Source organism: Protopterus annectens, chromosome 3.part0, assembly GCF_019279795.1.
Source record: "Protopterus annectens isolate FY-2018-M chromosome 3.part0, PAN1.0, whole genome shotgun sequence".
Taxonomy (NCBI): domain Eukaryota; kingdom Metazoa; phylum Chordata; order Ceratodontiformes; family Protopteridae; genus Protopterus; species Protopterus annectens.
This window is the reverse complement of record NC_056731.1, coordinates 764,879,345-764,902,602: the sequence shown is the minus strand read 5'-3', so window position 1 is coordinate 764,902,602 and position 23,258 is coordinate 764,879,345. Positions and strand designations below refer to the sequence as shown.

The 23,258-nt window shown below is 33.1% G+C and overlaps 1 protein-coding gene across 1 annotated transcript in view; it reads left to right on the top strand.

Annotated features, from left to right (window-relative positions):
• The window catches only part of RECK (reversion inducing cysteine rich protein with kazal motifs), a 1,724,192-nt gene that overhangs the window by 1,129,206 nt on the left and 571,728 nt on the right, over positions 1–23,258 (top strand). The window contains exon 10 of the mRNA XM_044065108.1: positions 20,587–20,766. Coding sequence (XP_043921043.1) covers positions 20,587–20,766 — 180 coding nt within the window. The remainder of the gene's footprint in view (positions 1–20,586; positions 20,767–23,258) is intronic.

Here is a 23,258-nt window from a genome sequence, read left to right as displayed (position 1 = left end):
ATGTTATACTAAATCTGCCTTCTCTTTCAAAACACTCATAATTGAAAGATGTTCATTAATGCCCGGGGGGTGGTCAGCAGCCAATCAAAGTTGCCACATCAATTCCTTCTTATGCAACCTATTTTGCCAATCACCCCCCCCCCTCACATCGACTGTGACAAAATCCAAGATACCAAACTTAAAACCGCTAAAATTCCTGCATAAACCACTGTGTTTATATAGTGCATTAGTATTTTTTGCACATTTAATATCATATATATGCTCATATATCCTGTTCTTCACCATCCTTTCCGTCTTTCCGACATAGAATGAAGAACAGGAATTACATTTAGCAAGATATACCAATTTGCTGGAACAACAATTTCCATTTTTCAAGTAAATATGACACTTGTTGGAATTATTAATAATGATGTCACGTTCAAGCATTATATATGAACAGTAGTGACATCTACCACAAGGCTTACTACCATATGAGTTTCTCTGTTTTTCATTAGAATTTCTAGAAACCTCGACCAAGGATTTTATATTACTACCCACTTTGGTGGAAAAAATAGGCTTGTCCCCAAGAACCCGGATTATTTCAGGATTAGTTCTGAAAATATTCCAATTCTTTAACAAAGTTGTTTTGACTTGAGAATAAAAGGGACTAAACTGTACTACGCATGCCTGTTGGAAATTAGTACCAACCCTGGTATTACCAAAATCAATAGTATCTCCTGGTTTGTGGTTAGTGCTACCCAGTAATGGTTTATACACGGTACCCCAGTTTTCACCAACCTCATCGAGTATTGAGTCAATGAAGTGCCCCGGGTAGCCTCTCTCTAAGAACATTTTTCTTAAATTCTGAAATTCTAGTATTACCTCCTCTTTTGTAGTGGTCATTCTCGCTATCCTCACTGCCTGCCCCTTTACAATACTTCTTTTCTGGTGAATAGGGTGGTGACTGGTGTCATGCAAATATGCATTGCAAAATGTATTTTTTCTGTAGATTTTGGAGTGGAACCTATTTTGTTTTTTGAAAATCTGCACATCAAGGAAATTAATTTCCTGCTGGTGGTACTGAAAAGTAAATTTTAAATACCTAGTAGTCTGGTTTATATATTCCAAAAACCTAGGGATTCCTGCTACATCCCCTTCACACAATAAATATAGTCCAAAATCTACCATAGTATGCAATGCAAGATGAAAATTCCATGTCAGGTTGAAAATATATTTTGTTCCCACCTAGAAGCACCAAGTTAGCATACAAAGGCGCAGGCAGCACCATAGCAACTCCTGCAGCTGTTTAAAGTATTCACCACCAAAAAATATGAAATTGTTCTCAAGAATTAGGCTCATTAACTCACATAAAAGTGATACCTCATCAGGTTTTAAGACAGAGTGAGAAAAAAAGAACTTCCTCGAAGAAATCTAACCCTTCCAGTTTAGAATACAAGAAAAAAGATCCTGTACATCAATTGTAAGAAACCAACAGTCAGCTACCCACATATCTTGCTTAAGCTGGCCCAAAAAGCCCCAAGAATCCTTTAACAAGTGTGGAAATTCACTGATAATATGTTTCAGTTTTACATCCACATAAACCGCTAGGTTATGCGTCTTAGAACCTGCGGCTGCAACTATGGGTCTGAAAGGGGGTTTCCTAAAATCTTTGTGCACCTTAGGTATCCCAAAGATGGTTGGTATCTTAGGAAATTTGTTTAATAAAAAGTTATATTCTTCCTTCGAAATTCTCTCATCTATTAGATATTCATATAAGTAACTATCCAATCTCTGATAGGAAATATTGATTTCGTTTTTAGAACATAGAGAATATCTGTCCTCCTGAAAAAGAATATTCTGCATATCATTGTTATATTCCTCTGCACCATAAATGACCACCCCACCCCCTTTGTCCGGGGTCATAATTCTTATATCCCTGTTGTTTCTGATACTGTCAAGGATGTTTTTTTCACGAGTATTCAAGTTGTTAAAAACCTTCCTTTTTTCACCCCATTTTAGACCTGGGGTGAAAAAAGGAAGGTTTTTAACAACTTGAATACTCGTGAAAAAAACATTCTTGACAGTATCAGAAACAACAGGGATATAAGAATTATGACCCCAGACAAAGGGGGTGGGGTGGTCATTTATGGTGTAGAGGAATATAACAATGATATGTAGAATATTCTATTTCAGGAGGACAGATATTCTCTACGTTCTAAAAACGAAACCAATATTTCCCATCGGAGATTGGATAGTTACTTATATGAATATCTAATAGATCAGAGAATTTCGAAGGTAGAATATAACTTTTTATTAAACAAATTTCCTAAGATACCAACCATCTTTGGGATATCTAAGGTGTACAAAGATTTTGGGAAACCCCCTTTCAGACCCATAGTTGCAGCCGCAGGTTCTAAGACGCATAACCTAGCGGTTTATGTGGATGTAAAACTGAAACATATTATCAGTAAATTTCCACACTTGTTAAAGGATTCTTGGGACTTTTTGGGCCAGCTTAAGCAAGATATGTGGGTAGCTGACTGTTGGTTTCTTACAATTGATGTACAGGATCTTTTTTCTTGTATTCCTAAACTGGAAGGGTTAGATTTCTTCGAGGAAGTTCTTTTTTCTCACTCTGTCTTAAAACCTGATGAGGTATCACTTTTATGTGAGTTAATGAGCCTAATTCTTGAGAACAATTTCATATTTTTTGGTGGTGAATACTTTAAACAGCTGCAGGGAGTTGCTATGCTGCTGCCTTGTATGCTAACTTGGTGCTTCTAGGGTGGGAACAAAAATATATTTTTCAACCTGACATGGAATTTTCATCTTGCATTGCATACTATGGTAGATTTTTGGACTATATATTTATTGTGTGGAAAGGGGATGTAGCAGGAATCCCTAGGTTTTTGGAATATATAAACCAGACTACTAGGTATTTAAAATTTACTTTTCAGTACCACCAGCAGGAAATTAATTTCCTTGATGTGCAGATTTTCAAAAAACAAAATAGGTTCCACTCCAAAATCTACAGAAAAAATAAATTTTGCAATGCATATTTGCATGACATCAGTCACCACCCTATTCACCAGAAAAGAAGTATTGTAAAGGGGCAGGCAGTGAGGATAGCGAGAATGACCACTACAAAAGAGGAGGTGATACTAGAATTTCAGAATTTAAGGAAGATGTTCTTAGAGAGAGGCTACCCGAGGCACTTCATTGACTCAATACTCGATGAGGTTGGTGAAAAATGGGGTACTATGTATAAACCATTACTGGGTAGCACTAACCATAAACCAGGAGATACTATTGATTTTGGTAATACCAGGGTTGGTACTAATTTCCAACAGGCATGCGTAGTACAATTTAATCCCTTTTATTCCCAAGTCAAAACAACTTTGTTAAAGAATTGGAATATTTTCAGAACTAATCCTGAAATAATCCGGGTTCTTGGGGACAAGCCTATTTTTTCCACCAAAGTGGGTAGTAATATAAAATCCTTGGCCGAGGTTTCTAGAAATTCTAATGAAAAACAGAGAAACTCATATGGCAGTAAGCCTTGTGGTAGATGTCACTACTGTTCATATATAATGCTTGAACGTGACATCATTATTAATAATTCCAACAAGTGTCATATTTACTTGAAAAATGGAAATTGTTGTTCCAGCAAATTGGTATATCTTGCTAAATGTAATTCCTGTTCTTCATTCTATGTCAGAAAGACGGAAAGGATGTTGAAGAACAGGATATATGAGCATATATATGAGATTAAATGTGCAAAAAATACTAATGCACTATATAAACACAGTGGTTTATGTAGGAATTTTAGTGGTTTTAAGTTTGGTATCTTGGATTTTGTCACAGTCGATGTGAGGGGGGGTGATTGGCAAAATAGGTTGCATAAGAAGGAATTGATGTGGCAACTTCGATTGGCTGCTGACCACCCCCCGGGCATTAATGAACATCTTTCAATTATGAGTGTTTTGAAAGAGAAGGCAGATTTAGTATAACATACTGGCTGTTCAGTCAGTGAGGTAATTCTTAATATCTAAGAAAGTACTTTTTTAAAATGTCAACTATTTATATTCTTTTACTTTTATTTTTATATGCACCTTGCAATGGCATACATGCTTAATGCTGGTTTTATTCATTTGTTTCATTATTCATGAGATTTGGCATGTTTGAAACACGATTTGTTAATTTCTAGACCAATGAATTCAAACTGTGGGTTATTTAAGCCTGAAAGCTCATATTTTAATTGTTCTGACAAAGTCATACTGTTTGATGAAAGCGCTTAACTATTTGTGTATTTTGTACTAATAAATCCTATCTGTGGACTCGCAACGTTGTGCTACTACTTGTTACTTGGTTATACTTCAGCACTTCAACACCATCTGGTTGGATATCATTTCAAGGAGGGTAATAACTACACATTTTTTTTTTGCCCATGGCAACACCGGACTTCTGGTGGTAATACGCTCTTAATAAAAACAGTTATTATTTAACACCATTTCAAGGAGGTTAGTATCTACACATATATCCTGAGAAGACAGATGTGTATATTCAGAAAGGAAGTAAAAAAAAAAAAACATTCTACTCAGGGGGCGTGGCTAGCATGAGTACTGTGTAGCAGCAGAATTCAGCAGCTCCACTGAAGATAATTTTCTTTACTGGATTTTTGTCCTTTAAACAAGAAAACTTGGATTTTCTTTCTATACAGTATCTTAGATCTAAACTTCTTTTACAAGAAAATTTAAAAAAAAAATGAAAGTGGACACATTTTTCAGTCAAAAATCTACGTGGAAAAATCACAATTCATCTGAAGAGAATTCCAACATGAGTCACTCTAAGACAGGCAGTCAGGACTCCAGTATGAAAAGAGACTTACAAACTCTAATATCCAACATTCAGAATTTAACTACAAAAATTGACAAAATTGACTCAAAAATAGACAGCTTTAAAGAAAAAGCCACTAAACAAATGGAACTACTACATGATGATGTAAAGCTACAGAAAATCCAAATATCTAATCCAGAGGAATCCTTAAATGACATGGATGGCAGAATTCTGGAGAATGAAAACAATACTGGATTTCTACTTAAACAAAATACTATGTTACAAAGCAAGTTGGATGGTCTTGAAAATAGATCCCATCGAAACAATCTAAGGATTTTTGGACTTCCTTAAAATATTGAGGGCAATAACATGGCTACTTTTGTTAACACTTGGATACCTAAAACACTTGACTTACCAGAAGCTCTGTCTTTTGGAATAGAAAGAGCACATCGAGCACTAACTGCAGCAAACAACACTAACAGAAAGCAACCCAGATCAGTTATTGTTAAATTCTTGTCTTCATCGGATAAAGAGTTGTTATTAAAGACAGCTTGGTCTAAGTCTCCACTAAAATACAATGATTCAATAATCCATTTTGACAATGACTACTCTAAACAGGTCATTACCAAGAGGAAAGTATTTTTACCATTGATTAAAGAACTAAAGAAAATACAAATAAAGACTCACCTTTTATTCCCTGCGAGGTTGAAAGTCTTCCTTCCAGAGGGTCCCAAGATGTTTGATGATCTGGATTCTGCACTGTCCTTTGTTAAAAATCATAAAATATTGGGAAAATTAGAAGAAATGGAATGGGCTAATTCATCTCTTAAAAGATTGGCATCTGATTCCACATGGAAAACTAATGAAAAACAAAAGAGATTGAAAAGTGAATGAACATAAGACATTTTTTTCTAAACAATGTCTTGTTGTTTTGGACTTTAAATTGTTAGCAAATCTATAAAGTTATAATCTATTTACAAGGTAAGCTCATCTTTCCATCTGTTATGTTAAGCATATATAAGGTTTACATCTATTTCAAAATTTTAATATTAATCATTATATTACTGCGTATAACTTCTCCTTCTCACTGATAAACATTATTATTCATCTGTTATTAGCAATCACTACTACCCTTATAGTATAAATCATAATAGTATGGTATTTTCCCAAAATATAGTAATAATTTAACTGTTATGGGTCTTAATATATGATTTAACTTGATATAGCCAAAATACAGTTAAATATTCATATAACAGCTTTTATAAGACACCTCTAATACATTAATAACATCAAGACAAAACATATTATGTATAATTAACTAATCCCCTATGTATGGTGTCTTTTACAGATATAAATCTAAGATAGGACATTTGTTATGGCTTTTAATAGACAAGCATATATTTGGGAAATGCTATCTGTATGTGTTTGGGAAGTGCTATCTGTATGTGTTTTTTTTTTTTTGGGTCTAAAGATTTAAAAAGAAATGTTATGACTATGGTTCAGATCTGTGTAGATTATTCTTAATATCATTTCAAATGCATTGGTTAACTTGTTCTATGGAATTGGTCATACATGCTTTACACAATGTAATCTACTTGGTTTGGGCTGTCGAGGCTTATACTGTTATTTTTCCTGTAAAGAGAAGAGCAGAGGAAGAAAAAAAAGGTCCGTTAACATTTTAAACTGATTTTCCCGCGGATTACATATAAGAAGCTATTTCACTCAGTAATTACCTCACGACAATCATCCACGAGCTTCAGCCATTCCCGGACTCTGTTACCAGCTAAGAAATCTTCTCCTTAACTTTTTTCTCACATTCACGGATGTGCGAAGCACCCAGATGACGTCAGAGCTAATGGACAAGCACTTACAGGAAGTGGAAAGCTCGGCAGAAGCAGAGAAGTGACTGATTTGTGTATTCCTTGTTATCGTACATAATATGATTCTTGAGAGGGCAACATTCAACTGCAATGTAGTACGGTAATTAGCTGCTGCTGTTTTATGAGTAATTTATAAGCTTGCAACTTTTATGCTATGAGCACAAAGTGTGTTTACAACGTATATGGTAGAAAATTCTTATTTTATAGTGTTCTACTTAAAATTTATAAAAGTACTACTATATAAACCACATAAATTAATGTTTTTTCTACTTCTGCTCCAGTTTATTTTATCAGTTTTTCCCCACTGCCTGAAACACATTCTCTCACACAAAAATGTTTGCTTTAGGATTAAATTTCTGACTTTCATACCTTCTTTTACAGAATCCCAGCTTTTTCTCAGTTTCTCCCGTCTCTTATGTTTTTTGATTTATTGGTAAATCACTGAGGATCTCGGAGAAGTCTGTGAAGCTGGACATTAGTGTTTCATACTTCTTACAGCTTAGAAACTGTATGCTGATGCAAAACGTGGTGCTTTATTAACTTGTGTAACTTAATTAGAGTTATATTTAAATATTTTCCCTAATTTTATTCCCATTGTTTTTGCTATGACTAGATTTCATGAGCAAAGATGCTAAGAGGTATACAGAGAAGTTAAGATTTATACAGAAAACAATACCTATCAACTGCACCTGATTTTGCAAAATGTATCTAAATTTTGTCTTACATCTTTTACCCCATCCCTGATTTTTCTCATAAATCACAGACAAAACAAATTAATAATGTTAGACAGTACAGTTTTGCACTTATTGCCAAGTAAATCTGTGATGACTCAAACCTGTGGCTCTATTAACGTTTAAGGGAAGTATAAGTAATAGCTATGCATTGATCCTGATTTGCCACTTCCCATTATTTTCAGCTATATCCAGAATTCCTGAGGAAAGAAGTAAGAGCTATGGAAAATAATACCATTATGGTGGGAATAGCTAAAATAATACTCTCACATACATGACATTGGGGAGTGAGCTCTCCCGGGGCACAGCCCATGATGTATAGGAGAAGTAAGGTAAAGAACAATAACTGGAGAAGGTGTTTCATTTTCTTTCTGTTAGACTCTTAAAACTGTTTATACTACATTGTTCCATTTTTAAGTAATTGTGATATTGCTTGTCAATTCATCCAAAGCAGCTGTGTGATTTGTTTGCCTATGTGGATATTTTGATTGGAGGGATTTGTGTAAAGTGTGTGCAATATTTTCTATTTTTTAAGTTTTTTTTATTTTTTTTTTATTTTTTTATCTGCACCAATACCTAGAGGTTTTTGCCTACATCCACTCATCAATCCATTCATTTGTTAAGCATCTGTGTTTTTGGAAAATGCAGTTACGTAAGTGTCCTTTTTATCTTTAAGGGTAGTATTCCTTCTGCAAAGTATACTGGTCACCCAGATCCTATTTTAAAGGTTTATTTTAGATATACTAGACTTATTGTACATACAAATTACTATTAGTTAATGAGAGCTGACCTCTTGATGCTTGTGTTATGGTATACATGGACAGATGAGCATAAAGTGATTTGTGGAACTCACTGTTGTGTTACTTAAAATTTGAATATGTGTGGACAGTTTTATACTTAGTAGTACATTTTTCCAAGATTTGTAAGACAAGTTTGTCTACTTCTCTCAAAGGATGAAATGTGAATCTGTATTCTTTATTGGATTACTATGGTGAGAACACTGGGGCAGGGCAATTCTGGACTGCTTAGTGCTATATTTTCACTTGTTTATTGTTTTTAGTAGAATATTACATTTCTATATAAGACAGTATGTGTTACATTGAGAGGAATTTTGAGAGATTCATTTGAATGATTTAGACAAATATCTCTCCATCTTCTATATTGCATACATATATATATTTGTGAGAAAGGAAACAAAACGTGATTAATGAATGTATATTTGATAACTTACAATACTTCTGTTAACATAATAGATCTAAGAAATCTGTTTCTGACTGTATATATCCTTGTTTGAAGAAAATTATTAATACAAAATAGTTTAATAACTTTTGATAGATATTAATATCATATTATACTAAGTTAAAAGCGGTTACATAGTAATTAGTCAAATGGATAGTTATATACTATCCTTATGATACTTTATACTAGAGACTTGCTAATACTTTTTTCTATGTTTTACACATACACAATAATTTACATTGTAATTCATTTTCTTGATTAACATACTATATCAGATGAAATATATCTAGTTAAATTTTAATAGATTTAAGTTAAAATAATCACTAGTTTTATATCTAATCATTATTACGTAATACATATTACTGGTAGTATCTGCGTTCTCTTGCTACAGGTTAAGGGTTTGATCTCAGTGGCAAATGTCATTGAGACAGGGAGTTTATAACTCCAGGCGGGGAGCTAAATTGTGTTTTTATAATCTGTATTATATATTCATTGTTAAAAAACAGTTTCTTTTTACATCCATTTGAATCTATCCAAATAGAACTGTAAGTTACAATGCTCATGATATATGTGTTTCCCACTATGAATCAATGTATAGTACTTGCAGAATTAACAAGTTTATGGTTGGAAAGAGATTCTCAAATTACACATTTTATATTGATATGTTATTAATTAATCATACACCCATACCTATATAACATGACTATATTAAAAGGCTTATCGATTAATATAAATGGTCTAAATAACCCCATCAAAAAGAGGTAGTTTGTTTAAATATCTAGCCCTACATAAACCAAACTTAATTTTTTTATAGGAAACTCATTTAATAGGAGATAATATTAAGTTCTTGAACACAAATAAATATACAATCATTGCAAGCTCAGTATATACAAAAGAAAAGGAAGTTGCAATTTTATGGGGCAAATCACTTCCTTTACCAAGAATAATTAAAACTTATCAAGATAATAAAGGATTGAAATAAATAAAAAAATATATACAATAATAAATAACTACTGGTTACCGGGAATAGGTACTAATACTATCAAACAACTTTTATCTCAAATAATATCTCAGTCTGAGGGAAATATTATCATGGCAGGGGGCTTTAATTGTATTCTAGATTTAAAAGATACAACCACTTTAGCAAATAGAAAAATTACCCCTCAAGCAAAACCTACCTGCTCAAAGATATTTTTGATTTCACTGATTATAGATCTCTAAAATACACATTCTATTCCAATAGACACAAATCATATTCCAGAATCGATAGAATACTATTCTCCATACAAATTATAAATGACTTAAATAACAGCAAAATCATTTCTTATCCAATCTCTGATCATAATTCCATTACATTTACATTAAATATTAACAACATCCCTAATGCACAAATAAAAAGAATACCTGCATATCTTATCTAACTTAAAGATTTTTCAGTCATTTTTAAAAGAAGAAGTACAACATTTTATAGATATAAATTCAGCATCTAATACTCATGACATATATGTTTTGGATGCACTAAAAGCTTACCTATATGGACAAATTAACAAATGGTATTACAATAAAAGGAAAACATGGGATAAAGATATGGAAACATTACAGAACAAGCTTGATTTATTGCATCTCAAAAATAGAGACAATCTTTCTTCTAAAAACATTAGAGAGGAAATAAGCAAATTAAACGAAGAATATAGAAACATACTACATCATAAGACAATGATTACATTAGAAAAATATAACTTCCTTGCTTATTCACTAAACCCTAAACACTTAACTAATCACAAGAATAAAACTAAAAGAACGAATAAACATAACCATATTAAAGAAATATATTCCCTGAAGAAAAAGAAAGAGGTATACAATATACAAGATATAATAGAAGAATTTAGAAGTCACTTTCATACAATTAATCAAGATATACATATATAGAAAGTAAAGACAACATTAAGCATTTTATTAATAAAAATCTTCATAATAAACTTAATAAACGACAAATAGAACTTACTGATAAACAAATTACCCTAGCCGACATACAAACTCAAATCAATAAGCTCAAGCAAAATAAGGCACCTGGAAATGATGGTATCATACCCGAAATATACAAAGTTATACCCAAGTCAGCTATTTCATTACTCCATAAAGTATATAGTACAGCTCAAAACAACTTCATAAAACCTCCCTCATGGAAATATACATTAATTTCACCTATCTTAAAACATAACAAAGACCCTAAATATTGTTCCTCTTACAGACCTATTTCCTTATTAAATAATGACTCCAAGATGTTTATGAACATGTTCACTGAAAGACTAAAAAAGTTTTTACCCCAATTAATTGATGAGGATCAGACAGGTTTTGTAATCAATAGAAACACTCATGATAATTTAAAATGAACATTAGCCGTTATTGACGTCTTACAAAAGAAAAAAAAACCTAACTTTAATTAGTTTGGACATAAATGCTGCTTTTGACTCAATTAATTGGGATTACTTGTTCAAATTACTGGAGTGTTTAAATTTTTCATAAAATGTTATTAATCTACTAAAACACTTGTATGATGGTGCATTTGCTTATATCAAATTAGGTACAGATACTTCAAATAAAATTCCTATCATAAAAAGTACCAAGCAAGGTTGCCCACTATCTCCATTGTTGTTTACAATGATAATGGAACCATGGGCTAATGCTATCAGGAATAATAATAAAATGGAGGGTTTAGAGCTTGAAAAAGATATAACAGCTAAAATTAAATTATTCACAGATGATGTTCTCATCTCTACAAAAGGAAATGATTCTTCAATATCAGCCCTGCTTGATTCGATTAAGATTTTTCAAAAGATGCCTGGGCTGTATTTTAATGATAACAAAACTAAAATTTTAACCATACACTCAAATACAAATAACAAATCTAACTATAATTCTCAGCAGTTAACTAGTACAGATCAAATTACTTATTTAGACATAATTCTAGCTAAAAACTTCAAAACAATAATACAATTAAATTACAATAAGTGTTTTGAAAATATTCAAAATCTATTTTTAAAATGGAATACAATAACTTTCACTACAGAAGAAAGATTAATTATTATTAAAATGATTATTCTACCCAAAATATTATATATTATACAATCCATTCAAATACTCCCTTCAAAAAATTTACTAATAATTAAATTCTTTAATATTAAAATTCTTTTGGTCTGGGAAAAAAACAAGAATATCAATTAATCAACATCAAAACAGTTGGAACAATGGTGGGATAGCATTCCCAGATCTAAACCTTTATTTCCTCAATAATCAAAACAATTACTCAACTTTTAGATACTACATACTCAGCTAAGTAGAAACTGTTATGGGTTTCATCAGCTCTACAGCTAATTTCCAGACCATCTACACATAAATTAGAAATAATAAGTAACCCCTGTTTATGGATTCTAAAAGATTATTTCACTATACACATAAATCTCAATCATACTACTAGCTACATTCATAATATTATAACAAATTTTAAAAATTTTATATATAAACACCCCAGATACAAAGAATGCTTCTTTTTGTTATTCCCCATAGCTTTCACACAAGAATCCCTTATAACTTCAGACATAAATAAAATTACCATATTTAAACATAATGATCTTAAGTTTTGGTTCCAACTAACATCAGGATATAAAACCAAATCAGTTGAATACATAATACAGGAATATCAAATAGACAATACAATGTGGCTAGATATACAAGCACTTTTACTAACTCTAGCTAATAAATTAGAATTGATCTCATCAATCACTAAACATGAATCCAGTATTCTACTATACCATTTTCAATCAGTTTTACTTCATAAGCATACATATTCTGGCAAACTTTCTTTTATTTATAGAACTATAAGGGAAGAAACTTTCAGATGTCCACAGAACTTCTGGAACTATTTTTACTCTATTAATAATAATCTTCCTACCGATTTAGACAAAGCAAACTTATTACAATCAGCAGGGAAAACTACTTTATCTTTGAATTGGAAGTTATATACCTGGAGATATATAAACAGATCATTCTACACTCCTCAATTAATGGATAAAATAAACAAAAAACAAATTATTTGTAATGAATGTAAATCAAATATAGACATAAACTGGGTGCATATGTTTTACGAATGCCACACTTTAAATACTTTCTGGGGGAAAATAAATAATTTACTACAGGCACTTTATTCAGACAATTTCACATTAAATAAATCTCTGGTGATATTTAATACTCCTGTTCCATAATGTGTCAGAAAAATAATGTATTCACTATTATGGGCAATACTGGCAGTAGCCAGAAAGACCATACCAAAAAATTGGATTTCAGAATCTCCTCCTTCCTTTTCTGAGTTCAAGAATCTGTTAAATGTTGTATGCCAACTGCAATTAAAAATTATATACTCAAGGACAACCAAAAAAAAAACAATCTTCAATTGTGGGTTAATCTGCAAAACGTGTTGAAGAAGAATGAATCTCTATAACAAATTACATTAGTTTGTTTCTTTCATAATGACAATATGCATTATAATCAGATATCAATAACACATTGTAAATATATTAATGGATGTCTATGTAAATACTTTAGTTGGTTCATTTCTGTTTGGTTTATATCAAACATGTAATTTATATAATGTAATTTATATATGTTAAAGTTTTCAGGTTATAGTTTTTACTATGGTTTTATGCGATTGTTTACAATTTTGAATGTATTAAAATCAATAAAATTGTTTTGAAAAAAAAAAATTCTATTCCGACATTGTGGAGGACAACTGAGAAGAGGTCCACGTCTACAGTAATAAAAATCATTGTATTGCACTGTGTCTAAAATTCGCAAAAGGTGCCAAGAGTCCTTTAAAATATATGTCTCAGATTCTAAAACAGATTTACATTTATCGTCCACAAATTTTGCCAATGTCTCTGTCTTAGACCCCTTGGCTGACACAATGAGTCTTAACTGGGGATTGGCAATACACTTGTAAATTTCTGGGATGCCAAATATGAATGCTGTCTTCGGCTTACTAACATTAAGATATTCCCATTCTTTGTGGTTAATGTCCTCTTGCATAATCATATCTAATAAAGTAGAATCCAACCTGGGATATGCAATAGAAATTTCATTAAGTGACAACAGCCCCACCTCTCTTGTTGTGTTTCATTATTCGCAAACTTTTGTCATTCATATAGATGTGTAAACATTTTCTCTCCTCATAAGTTAAATTATCATAGAAGGGTCTCTTGTGACTAAAAATCTTCCTAAATTCTTGTTCACAGATATTATCAAAAACAGAAAACCATAAATTAGGAGGGGGTATAAAAATAATTTTTCTTTTAGGTGGTTTATGTCAACAAGTTGCCCAATTTTGTCAGCAAAAGTATTTTAAGGTTAAGGCTTTTAACAAACAACTTCAGCTGAAGCAACATATGATCTATACCTGATTTAAAATTAGGAATAAAATTTAATCCCTTTTTAAAAAACAGACACACGCCTTGTGGAAACATTAGTGTCAGGCAAATTGTAAATATTAAAAGAATCACTATTACAAACATTCACATCTATATTACATCGGCATTTGCAAATTAATATCTCCTATATCTGAATTGAAAGGTCAATATGGTCAGCTCCAAAAGAAAATGTAGATGCTTACAACCACGCTTCCAAATTCACCTCCTGTATGTAAACACTGCCATGTCATTGGCCATTGCGTGCTATAGAAGTATCCATAAATGTACTGCTATTGGTGAAAACCTGAGCATAAGACTGGGAGGCTGTGTAAACAGTTCCTGGCTAAAATTAAACAAAGTAGTATTGACAGCTACAGAACCATTGTGTCCTTCTTGAAGGGGAGGGGTAACAAATCTTGAAAGCTGCTGGATAAGTAGAGGTAGATCTCCCAGCAGAGTCATATTCCAAGCGGGCTGAAAAATTGAAAAAAGAAGCAGGTGGTAGGTCCATAAAAACTAGTAACCAATACACAAACACAAAAGTACAATGCATACAAAATGAAAAAAGGGCCAAACCAACGCTGCAACCAATTGTTTAATAAGGAAAATAAAGTAAAAATGAGCACTTTCATCTACATTCATGTATACATAGACTTCATCAGAATGATTGTGTCAAAGATTAATGATGCTGTTAAATACTATCAATCACAACACAGACAATACACATTACAGGGTGATGTCATGAGCACTAGTTGGATGGGAATTGTAGCACAATTGGTTATATAAATAAATTTCATTGCACAAACCCATTACAAAGTTAAAATTGGAATTATGATAACTATAAATATTGTAGTAAATTAATGAATATATGCTAAAAATACAATAAAATAGGAGTACATGTTGCCAAATAGCTGAAATGCATTTTTTAAAAACAAAAAAATTAATAAATAAATGAATAACTCAAATGAATTCGTCAAATAACAAATTGGGTGCTACCATGATTAAACCACCACAGCTATTTTCTTTAATACGCAAGCAATGGAAATGCTGTCATTAATTCCCGGTGTTGAGGAATACTTGCCAAAAGGAGCATTATATATTCAGTAATGGGTCTGATGAGATATGAATAAAGGGGAATTAAGAATTTTTTGGCTCTAGAGAAGATAACTTTAGAAATTAGATGAAACAAATTGAAGGCTTTTGAACTACTATGGAGGCACAATGGTTAAAAAATAAGAAATTATTACCACAAGTGCCTAGATCTATTATGACAGTGTTTGGGTGGAGGGTATGCTACCTGTGCTGTATATGAAATGTTTTGTTTAGCAAAATGAAATCTACTGCATTTTTTTCACATTTAATTTTATATTGTTGTGTTTAAGCCTATTTTTAACATGTTGAAACCTATGTCAGAGCAGTTGTGAATAAGTGGAAAATCAAATAACAACGCCTAATTTGCTGTCATCTGCAAACTTAAATAATTATAGGTCAGGAGTGTTGGACTGAAGGTCTGAGAAATAGATCCCAAATAGGACAAAAAACAAATCTGATCCCTGTGCTACACCTGTGGTAACTTTTTGCTTTCGTAAGTACCACTTGCAGCTCTAACCGCATGGGTTCTGTCAGAAGGCAGTTAATTATACATCACTCAACATAAGGATTTATTTTCAGATTTACAAACCTGTCAGTAATGTCTGCATGAGGGAATAGTTTCAAAGGCTTTGGTCAGATCCAGATATGCTGGTGGTACTGCTGTTTCAATAAACTTTTCAAAGAAAGTAATAAGGTTAAAAAAGCAGGACCTTTGTTTTACAAAGTTGAACTGATGAGTGCCCGGGGTTAAGAGATCTTCAATGCTGAGATTAATGAGGACTGAGATAATAATTTCCATACCTTTATATTTGAGACTAATGAGACAAAATTATGTAGATACCAAGGTACATTATTTGGCCTCACTTATATAATGGCATTACAACGGCTGCCTTCCAGGCTTCAGGAATGTAACCAGTGGGGAGGCCTATGTTGAAGAGGTTAATTAGCTGTTAAGATGAGACGTATTTAGTACTGATTATCAGGCAACCTAATATATTCGCAGGGTCCATGAATTAGGTGTACTTTGCTTTTGAGAGGGCTGAGAGGACTTATTTCATAGTAATTAATGGAGTTGTTGGAATTGTGGAATCTATGGAATAGATACAGTTGTGGTTGGAGTAAAATTTGCATTAAATTTGTCACAATGTTAGCTGTTTCCTTTCCGTCAGAGTGGGCAGTATTTTTGTGGGCTAGTTCCTAACACTGTAGGATGTTACTTCTTAATTTTCTGTAATTTAATTCTTAATTTCCTGTCATAGTTAAAGAAAAAAATGTGTTATATTTGGTTATATTTGGCTTTCGTGGCTATTTTAAGTTCAGCTTTCAGCTTCTTAATGACTTCCTTAAGTTCTTTACTAGTTTGCTTAAATGTGCTGTTAAGGTATGCAGAATAAGACCTGTTATAAGCATTGAGTATATAAGCATTGAATAATTTCTTTTCTCTTGTTAAGTAATTTATTTGAATGGGTATTCCACCATAGGAGCTCGTTTTTAAATTTCTCATTCTATTTGTTGCAGATAGGGACTGCCTTATTAATACAACTATTTAATGGGAGTAGAAGTCAGAGTCATAGGAAACAGCTTTACCTTTGGGATGCATCAGAGGAGAACAGTGTAATTTATTTAGGTGATTAAGTGACTGAAAAAGGATTGCATTTGAAAAGTTCCTAAACATTGAGGTATTTCCATGGCAAGTACTATCAGTTTTAAAGGAAAAGGTCACTAATTTATGGCTTGATTTAACAAGAGAGGATGATACATTTGGAGGAGTGAAAACAGTGGCTATAAAGGACAAGATCAATGGTACTGGGACCCCTACTGGGATGGCTAAGTATTTGTAAACGGGAATTAGCATTCATAATGTCAGTGAAACATTAGTCATGCAGGCCATTGGCAGTGTAGGTCAGCTTGTTTATTGATGGATGAAAGGTGTTGAGTCTAATATGCATTTCAGTTAAGGTTAGATAGAAACCATTCCCAGAAAAGAGCACAGTGTTTTACAGCTAGCTCTGAATTCATAATTATCCATGTTTAGTATGATTTAGGCAACTGGGAGTTCAAATTTGGTGACACTAGGAATCTGTCACAAGTTGATTATATCCTTGACAAATACTGATATCCCCCACCCCCATAGTGAACAGGGTCTGAAGATATGATATGATATGCTCTAAACCAGTACTAGTGGGGATACTTTCATTGCTTTGAAAATATGTTTAAGTAACTAACATATATGAATGTGTTCAAACTGAAGGATAACCTGAAGTTCAGAATTTTTTGTTAAGACTCCTGGTGCTGAGCAAAGTCACTTTAGTGTGCTCCAAATCAGGATTTTCTGTGTTGAAATGTCCAGCAGGCAGACTGTGCCTAAAAAGATACTATATGGCCTGTGAAGGCTTTAGCAAGAATGTGAAAGCTTTGGTAAGAGAGGTGCAGAAGAATTTCTAGCCAACTTTTCCCCTGCTGACACATACTAGATCCCCTTAGAATGATGTCAGTATATAGCCAATTAAAACCAGTTATCATGTCTTTAAATCTTGGCATCATTATGGGTGATGGCAAAGTACTACTCAATAAAACTGAAAAACTAAACTACTAAAATTACTGGAAAAGTCCCAAAAAATCACGAAAATGAGGTAACAAGAATAAAAAAGTTTATAAAGCGCTTTTCGTCAAATGCAATGATTTGACTTCTTCAGACAAAGAAAACAGTTCAAACAAGTTTATAACAGTTTAAATACATTCAAAAAATCATGTGACAACATAATTTACATATTAAATAAGTAACATTGAAACCCTTTCTGTGTATCAAAAAATGACCTCACTTATAACATTCCTATAATTAAATAATGTTTATAATTAAATAACGTTTATAATTTTCAACGTTACATATTTAATATGTAAATGACATTGTCACATGATTTTTTGAATGTATTTAAACTGTTTTAAACTTGTTTGAACTGTTTTCGTTGTCTGAAGAAGTCAAACCATTGCATTTGATGAAAAGTACTACTCAAGATTGTCAGCTTTCCTAGCACGGACACATGCATAGCAAGCTGAATCATACTCTGTGTAGAGCATCTAAAGTCATTTACCCCTACCCAGATCACTGTCAGGTCATAATATTTTTTGTCGGGATGAAGGAATATGAGAGCTTTGTTACATCTCATATCCTGGCTCCAGAAAGAAAGAAAGAAAGCTGTCACCTTTTTTATGTAACCCAATGAGGGTGTTGTCTATATATATGTCTGACAATAGCTACTTATTCTTAAAATATTACTGTGAGTAGATGAGTTTCAGTGGGCCTTAAGAGCTTGGAGTCTGCACCCTTGTGACTCTGGGTTTGCAGGGGGAAGGGGAGTGTGTTGTGTGAACTGATGAATGAGTATAATTAGACTTCAGCTTCGGAGACTTAGGGACAGTTCTCTTAACTGACACAGTATATGATGGTTTAATGGAGGTGCTTTGTGCTGTGCGTATATGTTTACTGAATGATTTCTCAAGTGTGATTGATGAAATGCTGAAATTTTTCACTGTTTTACTGTTCCATCATTTTACAGTCTGTATCTCCTCTCCCACCTTACCACTGCATCACCCTCATTCTGTCCAACGCAGACTGCCCAATTGCTGCTTTCTATACAGTCATGGATGTGACCCTTCATCAGATGCGCTCCACGATATCTAAGAACATTGTTGTCTAGAGCCAGAGGAGTGAGGAAGCTGAGTAGAAGCAGAAAAAGGTACCGCGGGACATCATTTATGTGGTTCCAGATGAAGGTCAAGGTGCATCTTCTCACCAAGCACTGGATATCATTGCTGCTCCCTTAGAGGAGTAGCATGCAAGGCTGCTGGTTTACAACAGAGGTAGCACACCCCAAGGTTATTAGAACTCTTTGTCAGCCACTTCATTTTATTCACCTCAGCTGGCCCTACTGGTGGTGCAAGTTTGTTCCTAAACTCATATCGTTACAAGTCAGGGTTGGCAGATTTCTGAAGGGACAGGTAGGGACAAAAAAAAAAAATGCTAAGTGAAGACGAAAAAACAAAAAAAAAGGTCTTTCACGCGGAACAGTATGCAGTTCCGCATTAAGCAGAAGTGGCACCTCTTTGCAATTTATGATTGGCCTGTATGCCGGTATATGAGCCAATCAAAAATTGTACAGTGGAGCCTGTTTCGCTGGGATTTTCAAAAGGCAGTGCGGTACTCAGGATTTGGCTGCTGATCTCGGGACAGTCCCACTCAAATATGGATGTCTGGCAATCCTTCTACCAGTGCAGGTGAATGGCATGCTTCTTCATTATTGGGTCATCTTGTCTGTACTGTGCATTTTTAACTATATTTAAAAATTGTGTTCCCATGATTCATTACTTTCAAAGATGACACATGAATACTGGTGTGGTAATCTGTGGGTCAGAGGTCCAGTCTCAACTTGAATCTGTTGTGGCATGCAGATTGGGAGAAAAGCTAATAATACTGATTTGATGTAAATTTTATCAGACATTGATGGAAGGAATTCAAGAAAGAAAATGTACTTACCTTACTTAACTCCAGGGTGTATACTATTTCTCGAAGGGTGGTAGGACATCATAACACATCTTTTTATGCTTATCTTGGGAAGCTAGAAGTTGGAATGAGACAGGGTAGGGTAGGGACACCTGCAACTGAGCCAATTGCAGAATTTGAGAAGAATTATTAAACCATAAACACTCTTTCATCAATGTCTTTACATGACATAAAGACCCTAGAAATATTTTGTTACCTGTTCTTCAACTGTTCATTTACATATGATGCCATTATATACCATTAATTATATTTACTGCCACAGCACCAAGTTAAGATTACGTGTATAAAATTCTGACTATGGAAATAGTAATAGAGCATGTAGAGCCAAGGTCTTGTCCCTTATTAAATGACCTAACCGTGGACAAAGGAAGTTGATAACGCAGAACTGTGATTTACCATTTAAAATGAACAAAGCAGGACTGTGTTGTATTTAGAATGTGTTTTAGCACTGAGTCTACTCTTTTCTTCATAAAATAATTCTGATTTACATCTACTGGTCTTTTTCATAGGCTTAGTAATCTTTGAGCTCTCTGAGCTTAAGAGTTACACATGTTTTAACAAATTGTATGTGATGTTTTGAATTCAAATTTTTTAAGCAATGGTTTTTGTGATGGTCCTTCTTGCAATTAGTTCTAAAGATGATTTCCAGTTACTAATGGTTATTTGTGTACCCACTTAAAGATAATTCACATCATTAAAGATTGCTTGTACCCATTTATTAAGGACACTTTAACACAATGTTGCTTTTTGGGCACACAGTTTTCTTCTTCTTCTTCATTTCTAATAAGTTTTGTTGTCTTCATTCACAGGGATTTGTGCACTAAACTTAACAGTAACAGGTTGGGCAGTACACAGACATGGCAAGAATTTGATCGGTTCTGTGAGTACAACCCCGTTGAATCTCATATGCTAACATGTTTAGCAGATGTCCGGGAACCTTGCCAGTTAGGTTGTAAAGACCTTACTTACTGCACACATTTCAACAACAGGTAAGGATGTACAGAAAGAGTGGCTTATTCTCTATATAATTGAAATGTATTTTTAGGGTGAAACGCTCATAGCTTTATCACATGTGCTGAAAACAGCACAAAAAGCAAGCAGTGCTGTTAAGAAGGCTGTAACTACCAGACTATAAAATGTGCTACACTATTTCCACTACTTTAGGTCTCTAAGGCCTTAACATAAATGAGTCAGCTTAGAATGCAAGTCTTATGAAAAGAGAGAGAGAGGATGAGATTTATTGATATGGCATGCCAGATGTGATATCGGTATATTTAAAGAACTTGAATTTGAATTAAAAAATGATAAATAAAGCAAAAGGGGTCACTCATCCAAACAGAAATCAAAAAGTCTAGTATAATCTTTCTTCATATGTTGCACTTCTGGAACTGATTGCCATTAGAAACGATGCATCATAAACACAGATACTGTCTAAAATCTTACTAGACCTAACACTTATGAAGTCTTTCACTTAGACTTTACTGAAATTCCAGTGTTTAAAGATGTGTACACAAAATTGTTTGTGGGGAGGCAATATATACAATGTAAATATTGGCAGAAAAAAATAACACTTTAACAATTATTGATTATATAGAAATAACATACAGTGCTTTAATCCTGATAGTACCTACATTACATTGCTTTCATAGAATTGTTAATAAGAGGGAAGCAACAAGCAGTAGTATGCTGTTGACTAAAACATTACATTGCTTTACAAGAATTACTTTGCATGAGGAAGTAATAGTCAACATTTTGTTGTTGATTAAAAATATTTTTTCACAACTGCATTCAGAAAACAATTAAACTGCAAATTGAGGAAACAACAAGGAGCATTTTGTCTGAAAATGACATGACTTTCACCAGCATTAATTATGGGGTAGCAATATACATTTGCTTTTAATTAAAAAGCTACATTGCTTTTGAAAGCAGTGTAAGAAGCATTAGAAAATAGGTGGAGTTTTATGAGAGGCAACATACCACATTTTATACTTGATTCTGTTGATTGTAGAGACGCACCACACAGAATTTGCTGACCATTAAAAGTGGTTTGCTTTTACAAGCACTGTTGGTCATGGGAAAGTAGCAGCTAGCTTTTTGCTGTTACAGCCACTGTAATAGTATTGCAGGAAACAACATACATCTTTTTTAATTTTGTTAAAAAAATATATAGTTTTAAAAAGCAATGTTGATTGTGTGGAGACAATGCACATCACTTTGTTCTTTACTAAAAAACATGCATTGCTTTTACAAGTGCTGTCAATTACTAGAAAGAAGTATACACCATTTTGCTTTTGAAAAGAAATGAACTGCATAGCTTGGAGGCAACACACAGTATTTGAATCTTGATAAAAATTGTCTTGCTTTAACAACTGCCATTTATTTTCATATATTTGTTTATTTTCATTAATTGGGTTAGTCTTCTAAGGCAAATTGTTATGGCCTGTTATTATAGAAGACCTGAAATGACATTCATACCTATTAGGGTTAATTTTGCTAGGATGTTGAGACCTGAAATGACATTCATACCGATTAGGGTTAATTTTGCTAGAATGTTGAGGACCATTACCTAGTATTTTTCAGTTTGATGAGGCTGGATTTGAGAAGGAATGAAGCTGAATGGGAGTGAAACAAATCAGTGCCTTATTGGGCACCAGAGGACATATTTTAAATATATATATATATATATATATATATATATATATATATATATGGACATTTCTATGGAGTATAATGGAGATGTGAAAAAATGTGATTGAGTTAGATAAAGTTGCAGAACTAACTATATTGGCTGATGCTACCTAAGGCTTATCTGTGCACAGCTTGCTGGCCAATGATACGATGACAGAATCACAGCCTACAGCATCCTGTATGGATTGCTTAGCTGAGTAAAGAGGAGTTACTACCATGTCAGATGCCCAAAGACAACAGTCTGACCTATGCACAGATGAAGTACATTCAAATGCACCACTGTATAACCAGAAAGTAAAACATAGATTAAGGGAGACAAGGAAGGTATATAGAGTTTTGAGAGAACCAGGAATTAATCTTTTTTACATATTAAGTACAGAATGTATGGATTCAAAAATGAAATCTGAAATAGGTAGTAAACTTATGAAGCACAAAGATCAATAAGAAATATATTAAGAATAATTAGCAAAAGTTAATGTGATGTGTTTAGCATGCATTTTCTTTGGCTACAACTACTAAAACTGTGCATGATGTTCTGAATATTGGCAAGGAGTAAAGGAGTATTTAACTGAGGATTTATATCAATGCTCTTGGTTTTAATTTTTCTCTAAAAGTAAGCCATATTCAGTTATTTTTTCATACATTGAATATTACTAAGAATGCTATAAGGTCTGATATGCAGGAAGAGTAGTGCCCCATTCAGGATGAGTTCTATACTCTGTATCTGTTGAATGTTGGGATACGTTATAGCTTCCACATGACCTTGCACTGAATTAAGCAGATAATTAGAAAT